Source organism: Wyeomyia smithii, chromosome 2 (genome assembly GCF_029784165.1).
Source record: "Wyeomyia smithii strain HCP4-BCI-WySm-NY-G18 chromosome 2, ASM2978416v1, whole genome shotgun sequence".
NCBI classification, from domain to species: Eukaryota; Metazoa; Arthropoda; class Insecta; order Diptera; family Culicidae; genus Wyeomyia; species Wyeomyia smithii.
In genome coordinates, this window is record NC_073695.1 from 91,991,929 (window position 1) to 92,000,863 (window position 8,935).

At 36.1% G+C, this 8,935-nt stretch overlaps 1 protein-coding gene and 1 long non-coding RNA gene across 3 annotated transcripts; one reads left to right on the forward strand and one right to left on the reverse strand.

Moving 5' to 3' along the window:
- Positions 1-2,376: 2,376 nt before the first annotated feature.
- Positions 2,377-3,722, reverse strand: LOC129722268 (28S ribosomal protein S35, mitochondrial). The gene is made up of 3 exons (XM_055675590.1): positions 3,437-3,722; positions 3,277-3,361; positions 2,377-3,221 (listed from the first exon to the last, which is right to left on the reverse strand). Exons 1-3 carry the CDS (start codon positions 3,690-3,692, stop codon positions 2,438-2,440), a joined length of 1,125 nt encoding a protein of 374 aa, XP_055531565.1. The 5' UTR covers positions 3,693-3,722; the 3' UTR covers positions 2,377-2,437.
- A 1,158-nt stretch (positions 3,723-4,880) lies between these two features.
- On the forward strand, positions 4,881-6,946 carry LOC129723957 (uncharacterized). 2 transcript variants are annotated; one of them, XR_008727846.1, is made up of 2 exons: positions 4,881-4,923; positions 6,539-6,946. It is a non-coding gene; the product is annotated as an uncharacterized LOC129723957 (long non-coding RNA). The 2 variants fall into 2 exon arrangements; XR_008727847.1 differs by having other exon boundaries at positions 4,886-5,006.
- The last annotated feature ends 1,989 nt before the right edge of the window (positions 6,947-8,935 follow it).

Here is an 8,935-nt window from a genome sequence, read left to right on the forward strand (position 1 = left end):
TATGATCTCTCAAAAGTCAAAATTACATCATATTCCATAATCTTTCGGTTTATTTTGCATATCTAAACTGTGTTTTTGGTTAAAAAGCTGATCTTTTTTCAATATTGTCAAATTTTAAATATGCAGCTTGAAATGTTGGAAAACAGATTACATACAATATGTTTTATGTAATTTGTGTGGATAAACTTTGTTGGTAATTTTTTTTTAATTTTTGTTTGGTTAAAAACTGATAAATCAGTCCATTCTAATGTGTTCTTTTGAAACATTACTTCTTAGGACAATCTAACGGTCTAATATCATGAAAAAATCGCGTAGAGCGGTGCGCGAAAAAGAAACATCCCCTATATTTCACAGAATTCTTTCGAAAACTTTGAACTTAAGGAGAAACTTAGCTAATTAATCTTGTGAATCAGCTAATCATCAATCTTTCTTTCATGAAAAAAAAAAACGAAACCATTAGAACAGTTTATAATAGTATTTAAACAAAAAATCTTTATAGCCGATTGCAGAAAATACACGGAGTGGTTAAACTCTGAATGTCAAACTCAAAATAATTTTGCGTTTTTTCGGTTTGGTTGCACCCGACCTGTGATGTAAGCTTTTTCTACTCTTTCTATTTTTTTCTCTTAATGTTGTAAATAATTTTTAACCGATTTTGAACTAGGCTTTCTTGCTTTGGATATGTTAAACGTCAAACTGCTTGTTATGTTCTTGCAAAAAAACGTTACCGAAAAATTAACTGATTTCGCAAAAATGCGAAATGGTTTTTTTATTGAAGGGTCAAGAAGTATATGGTTTGTTGTGAAAATACATCCAAAATAATGTAACGCAGCGAATGTTGTTTAAGTAAGACATATCTTTAATTAATCACAAAAACATTTCAACAATAATCATATTTTATCTGATAATAACATCAAGATTCTGTTCAAAACTTTCATTACATCACATGAAACCATCGGTGCCATATTATAGAAAGGCAACCCTTCATTTAAAAAAAATTACTGCGACATAAGATTGATGTTTTGTATAACGTATGAACTGATCGTTTTTATAAACGAAGCTCATGCGCTCAGTAAAAAGTGAAAGCTTGAATCTCAAAAGAACTGTTGTTGATGGACATGCACAAGAACAAATAGTTGATTCGGTTCGTTCCCTTTTTGACTGGCATGTGCAGCAGCTCTTGAACTTGGTGATATTTTGTGGCATGGGAGCCACTGGGGGTACTACTGAACAAAATTCCTAATATAACAACGCGTAAGGATGCTAGAAAGACGATAGTTAGTACGCGACTGTGACACTGATCGAACCGAAGCAAAATGTTTCGCCTTTTTCACAACTATCGAGTGTTACTGCTTGTATTTGGGTTGCTGCCTAGTGTCATCGTTAATCTTTCTACCAACTATCTACGGAATAAAACTGACCAGGAATCGCTACAACCTCGCATCTTATCTGACAACGAGTATCAGATCGATTCCTCGCTGCTCGACCGTCATCGGGATGAACTATCTAGTAATGATATCCAGACTAAAGAGAATGACGGATCAAAAAGCAACTATCAACTGGTTGGTATGTCTCGCTTCCAGCCAAATCTTAGCCACCCTAAAGCCAATTATAATAGCCGTGTCTGGATGAAGAAGGTTTTGGACAAAACCTTCAAGATCAAACCAATTTTAGACCACGGCCTCAATCCTAAAAAAACGATTACGACGTTTCAAGAGGATCAATTGGTACCGTTGGACGAGGGTTTACATAGCAATCCGAAGAAATCTTATCAAGACAGCAGGACAGGTTTGATGAGTAGCAGCATCGATGATCATCGTTCGGGACATTTTTACGACAGCTACGGGGATTGGCATCATGGAGACAGCGACCATGGAGGAAATCTAGGTGGATCATGGTCAGGCAGTTATTTCGGAAACGGAGGATATAATGCAGATCATGACAGTAATCACTTTTCGGTAGCAAATGGACATTCGTATACGGGAGTAGCAGGACTGCATTTGTTGCAACCGTTAATTCTAGTGGCGACCATTTCATTTGTCATTAGTTTGATCAATGCAGTGCTGGGTGTAGTAGATAAACTAAAGCTTCCGGTTGTTAGGGCACGTGGCGGGTCAGCAATGAAAGACACCAGACATGCTCGTGCATTCGATGAAAAGTTCTTAGAATCACTGGAAGATCTTATAACGATCTTATTAAAAGAAGATGAAATGGTTGACAAAATTTCAACATAACTTTTGCTTTTATAATTGATTGAAAAATAAAAATAAAAATGTATGTTTGCAGAATGATAATACTAGAAACGTTACGATAAAGATTAAATTTTATTTTATTTTTACTGATGCTAAATCTTGAACCAAAAAAAAAACAACTGCGCCAATTTTACCACATAGTATTGTGTTTATTTCTCGATTTACTACAGCTTCATTGTTATGATCTATTTAGCTATTCCCAGTAATAACAAAGTTTGCTCCTTATATTTTTGAAGATTGTACTCATTCTCCCCGTCATTGAAAAGCTGTTCCACAGAGTTCGCGTATTCCACAGGGGCCTCTCGATGCGTGTCTTCTTTTGACTTTCCCCAGTTTAGAATACTTTCCGAACTTATTTTTGAACGATTCCTTTGAAAAGCATAATATTCCATGTCAGCTTCCGATTTAGTTTCTTCCCATGGCTCCACCATATTCGACTCGTGATAAAGTGCAGTTAGAAGATACATCGCGTAATCGTAATTTTGCTTCTTAAGTGGGCATCTATCCGCCACGAGAGTCAGGACATCGGTATCCGAATTGTATCGTTCCCCAACTAATCTTAAAAGTTTGTCCTTTGCGTGTTGATCCAATGTAAGTGATTCTAGCTTTAACTGAATTGTAACAATTCGTGACAAAGGATTTCTTATCGTTGGTAATGCATGACAATAATCCGATGAGATGAAATCCACCGGAAAGTGTCGCTTCATTTTTGCCTCAGTATCTAAACCTACTGGCCAAGGGGTACAGAATTGTTTCAAAGCTTCGCATTGCTTTTTAATCACCGGGGGCGTCAAATGCAAAAAGTTGGGTATCTTCATCAGCTCAGCGTTCGCGAACTTACCTGGCGGAATTTTATTTTTTTGTTCCACATATCCCTGCCTGAGAGGTAGTGGAACGGCCGAAGGATTGAACGATTTCGGTCCAGGCCATACGGCACCCCAGTCCTGATCAGTGGCCATCTGTTGGGTTCTACGCAATCACACAAAATATCATACTGAAAACTAACATTTATAAAGTTTTATACCTAGGTGGAGGAACATCAGGCCTAAATGCCTTCCGCCGAGCTATCCGTTGCGATTTAACTTGTTTGAAGTTTAAAACAGGGAATTCTGTGAGATTAATAAATTAATGAAATTACGATAGACCGTACATAAAATGACAATTTGCTGTAAAAGAACTCTTACGTTCATCATCGAAGTGTTTTTCACTATCCTGCTGGTGTTGAGTACTTTGAAACCGATATCCTAGCATTCGAATTGTAAAATATGTTGAGCTTTTGTTAGCAGCTTTTGTGATTAGAGCCATTATGATACAAGCGGCAAATTCACAATATTGGGTATAAATAATAACTAGATTTTTTTTATCTTTTACAGCATAGTGACAATATCGCAAACATAAGCACAAGTATGAACTCTTCTTCTTCTTCTCCTCCTCCTTCATGGCGAGCCACTTGACGGACTATACTGCCAAGTTGTGTCAGTCGTGAAGTTGTGTTGGGCATCATTCGCCTCTTTTACTTTTCGATGTAACGGGGTGATACCGTTTTGACAATGTTTCACTCGTGGACAGAGTTGCCAATGTTCCAGTTTAAACTGGATTCTTCCAGTTTTTTTCAAGTGATCCAGTCAAACAGTTTAATCCCGAAATCTTCCAGTTTTTTTGTATATTTGCCAGTTTTATCCAGATTTTTTGGACACTCAAGCTCCGACTGGTTTTGAAGTATTTTTAGAACGTAAATTTTGTGGATTGATAAGTCATTGTAGCAATTCTTAACAGCATTTTCAGTATTGTATCTTCTCGCATGAAACACGACCAAATTAAGGATTGTATTGCATGGTTGAGATAAAAAGACGAGTAAGTTCAGTAAGACCAGTAAATTATTCTAAAACTAACAAATAGATTTTATCAGATAATGAAGAAAAGAAATAATTGCAATTACATAAAAATAAAAACAATCCATCTCAAAAATATTATATGCAGGCGGCATTCTTCAAATTGATTCCAGTTGCATAGCAGTTCAAAAATTGTTCGTATTCACTGATGTAACGTAAGAAAACGTTGCATTAATTCTTTCGTTGAAAGATATTGTAAACGATAAAAGCTTTATTTTCTTGGATTTGTGATAAACTGGTTGCGCAATTCCAAATTTTGCTCCTGTAAATGAAAATTTTCAGTCTACAGTTCAGTCTACAATTTCAACAAAATGTAAGCCCGAAGTTGCTGTATTTAAAACTTATATTGTATTCAATAACCATCATAAAGAAGCTCTCTCACAATTTATTTTTTCAGTATTTTGTAAATTTATTTGGAATCCAGTTTTTTCCAGTTTTTTCTTCAGCATTCTTCCAGTTCAAATTAAATTTTTATTGGCAACTCTGCTCGTGGATTTGACAGTTTGATATTTTGTTTATTTAGATCCAATGAGAATAAAAGAGAGGTGAGGAGGAGAGTGAATTTTTCTAGTATTAGTAAATGCTTCAAATGTAAACAACTAGACGAACTCAATGGGAAAGCCAAATAGCTACGTCACTATTTGGCATCAACTATGGGCGGAGGGGGGCGAGCAGAGGAACGCGTGCAAGTGTTAGTAAGTTTCCTCCTCACCTCTCTTTTATACTCATTGATTTAGATCGGGGAAAAACCTTTGTACGCGCTTTTAAATTTGGATACGGTTTGTTTTGATAAAATCTGCTACTTCTTTGTATATTTTTGTTCCGGCTTTTTTAAGTAATGATTCAGTCTCGTCGTTAGTTAGTAAGCATTTAAATTTATATCTGTTATCTATGTATTTATTGCATCTGAATAGAATGGGGTTTATAACCTCTGTTACTCCACATTCGTCACAATTTGCGTCTGTTATTAGTTTCCATTTCTGGAGTTTGTCTTTGGTCATTGTGTGAAAAGACCTAAGTCTTCCTATTGAAATGATTTCGTGTGTCTGAAGTCCTAGTTTGTAAAACCAGGGTTTGAGTGTTGGAGTTGGATAAATATTGTAGTGTCGTGCTCCCGTACTTTTTGCTTGTTCTGTGTAAAGTGTATTCCATTCTTGTAATGTTTCTTTTTTAGCTAAGTTAAATGCGTCTGCTTGTGGTAGTTTAGTATATATTGTGTTTGTACTGTTGCATCCTAGTTTTGATAGTAAATCGGCTTTGTCATTTCCAGTTATGCCTTTGTGTCCTGGAACCCATTGAAGGGATATTTGTTTAGATGTTCTGTTTAATTTTGTTAGAATTTCTGTAACTATGTAGTTATTTTTAATGTTTCTAGACTTTAGTGAGATTAAGCCAGATTTTGAATCTGAGCATATAACGAATTGTTTTTCTGATCGTGTATTAATTACGTCTTTTGCTGTGTTGATTGCAGTTAGTTCAACATTCATGATTGTAAGTTCTCTGTTTACTTTGCAGCTTATGGACTCTTCGTTTTCAAACCATATACCTATACCGCAGCTATCAGATGTTTTTGATCCGTCCGTGTATACTTTTATAAAGTCGTTGTAGTTATTTTGGATGTGTTCGTTCGTCAATGCTCTGATGGTAAATTCATTCATGTTTGATTTGTTTACAATGTTAGGAATTTCTGTTATTATTTGTAAATTATCTGTTTCTTCTATGTTTTTTCTTAGTTCATCAGGGATGATTGAGCTACTGGTTTGGACTACTAGATAGTTATTTTCATATGTAATTTTTTCTAAAAAGGTTGAGTTTTTTGGGAGCGTATCGATTTCGGTGAATTTACTTAAAATTTTAATAATGGGTTTGTTATGAGCAAATATTTTAATGGCCTCTTTCTTGGCTAAATAGTTGGCCCTTTTTTTATAGGCATTTCCCCTGCTTCTGCGTATAAGACGTTGATGGGTGTGGATTTAACCAGTCTTAAACAAGTTCTAATCCCTGCATTAAATGTAATATTGAGTTTTTGAAGATTGGTTTTTGCAACTCCTCCATAAATCGTTAAACCGTAGTTTATCTGAGAACGAATAACTGCTTTAATGATTTTGAGGGCCGTTTGGGGATGTGCTCCGTATTTCTTTTTGCATATTATTTTGAGTACATTAAGTTTTTGTTGGGCTTTGTTGTTAGTGTAGTTAATGTGTAGTTTGTGGGATAATTTCTGGTCTATTACATACCCTAAGTATTTATGTTGATATATTTGTTCTATGTTTTGATCTCCTCTTGTGATGTTTATTTTTTCGTCTAGTTTAGGTGTGAATAGTATTACAGCTGATTTATCTGGGTTTATTTCGATTTTCAAATCCTCTAATTTTGTTTTTATATTGTCTAAAGCTACTTTGGCCGTCAATTCCACTTCTTCTATGGATTCACCTAATATTGTGATTGCAAAATCGTCTGCGAATTGCTCAAGTATTACTTTGTCTGTGTTTATTTCATGTAATGAGCTAGAGTATAAATTGAAGAGAAGAGGGGATAGGGGGCATCCTTGAGGTAAACCCCTGTTTGTGGTTCTAGTAAGTTTTTTATTAACGGTTTCTAATAACACGGTTCTTTCTGATAAATATGTTTCCAGCAAACTAAGTATTTTATTTGGTATTTTCATTTTATCTAGCTGTTTAAGTAGAATTTTAATGTCGACGGAGTCGAAAGCTTTAGTGAGATCTAGGAAGATTGTCGCGACTACCATTTTGTTGCGATGTGCTTCTGTTATTGTTGATATTAAATAGTTAATGCAATCTACTGTTGAAGAATTCTCTTTGAATCCGAATGACAATGGTGGAATTAGATTATTTTCTAAGCTGAAGGTATTAAGTCTTTTTTGAAGTAGAATACTTCTCTCAGGAAGTTCGGCTACATAGGGATGTGAAATGAAAATCTAAATCCGAAAAAAGTGAAAAATATGTCCAATTTCAAATGCTAATAAATCGGTTAGTATCCGATGGATTTCCTTCGTTCTTGCAGCAATAGATTGGAAAATCTTCTAAGATTCTTCCCAAAATAAGATAATTGTAATTTTATTATTCACACTATTATACTATTGAAAATAGTCAAGCCTTGTTAAAACGAAAAATTCGACTTATGATTGGTCATTATATGATTGCTTCCTAAGCACGGTCGACAGAATCATATACCTTGCAATTGAAAACATGAAATTAGCCTATATAAGAGCCGCTCATAATAGTTCTAGAAAGCGACAACCGCAGTCGTCCTTCCTTAGCAGCAGCACTAGCCCTGTGGTTGGTCACCACGTCTCAGGAGCAGCGCGGTTTTTCTCAGCGTTGGTCGCCAGACTGCCATTATTCCCCCCGTGTTGGGGCAGCATGAAGATTGCCATCAGGAAATCCAATTTTGGAAATTAAAATGCCTTTTTCAAGGCAAATAAACAAGTCATTGAAAGTTAATAGTTTTTGCCAACGCAAGCAAGATTCTGTGTTGGATCCTAGCAATTCAAATTTGTCGCACTCGTCTAATTTACTGAATGTGAAATAGCTTCCACAGTGCATGTTGTCCGTGTATTTTAATTCCTCCACTGTTAGGGCAGCTCAAAGTTTGTGATCAGCAACCGATTTTGAACCGCAAAATGCCTTTTTCAAGGCAAATAAACAAATAATTGAAGGTTAATAATTTTCTGGAATCAACACAAGCAGACATTCTGTGCGGGGTGCAATCAAATTCTGTTGTAGTTGTCTAATTTTTACTTTATTTAGTAAAGCCCCCACTGTAGGGGCAGCGCAAAGGCTGTGATCAGCATAACCGACTTTGAATAACAAACTGCCCTGTTAGAACGCATTCACAAAGACAGTTAGTTCGACTATGCAAAGCTAATATGAAGTCGATTCAATCAATCAGCATTAACAGAATTTCGTCGTCTCCCAGCTGCCAAGTTGCAACATGATTCAACACGCAACAGCGAGCAAACGAAATCGCTTGATGTTACAAACCGCAATAACATACGGGTTAAAACCGTTGCGTGTGTGAAAGCACCATCGGTGTTTATTCGCTGGATACAAAAATCAAATGCGAATTGTGGAATAATTCCTCTAAAAAACATTAGGAAATGGTAAAACTGAACAGAAAGGCGTAGCCTATTTCGTAGCGTTCTTCGGCTTTAAAAGAGTGTTTCTGAGAAAACTAGCTACATTCATTAGTCGGAAGGTGAGCTGGATGGACCGTCCAAAACGTTGACAGCAGTAGCAGCAAATATCAGCACTCAGCAGTAACAGACAATAGCAGCGTAGACAATGTGAAAACACCTTTCTATTGTGTTGGCCGTGCGCATTGAGCCTCTGCCAGGCTAAACGCGAAAAGCGGCGCGAACAGTTTCGCCCGGCCGTAGGTTAATCGGCTATCGGCGTAACACAGAGATGCAATCAGCGTCATATCTGATTTTAAATTCAACAACAAACTGTCCTTTTTAGGACAACCAAACAAATGAAATGAAGATTTAATATTTTCTTGTTCTGAGCTTTTGGTTAAAGTTAATTATCTTAATTTGAATTCACATGTAAATATACTCTGACTGTTGAAACTTGTTTGCGCCGCAAAGAGATTGTACTTTTCCTGTTCAGTGAGGTCGTATTAATATGTGCAAACTGAAATTGAGTAGTACTTCAACTTCATTTGCACAGAATTTTCAATACTGCCAATGAGCGGTCAACATTTATTTGCTAGGAAGAATGACTGACACGCAAGCAGCCGGGTTATCTCTCTTGTAAAAGCATTCTACTT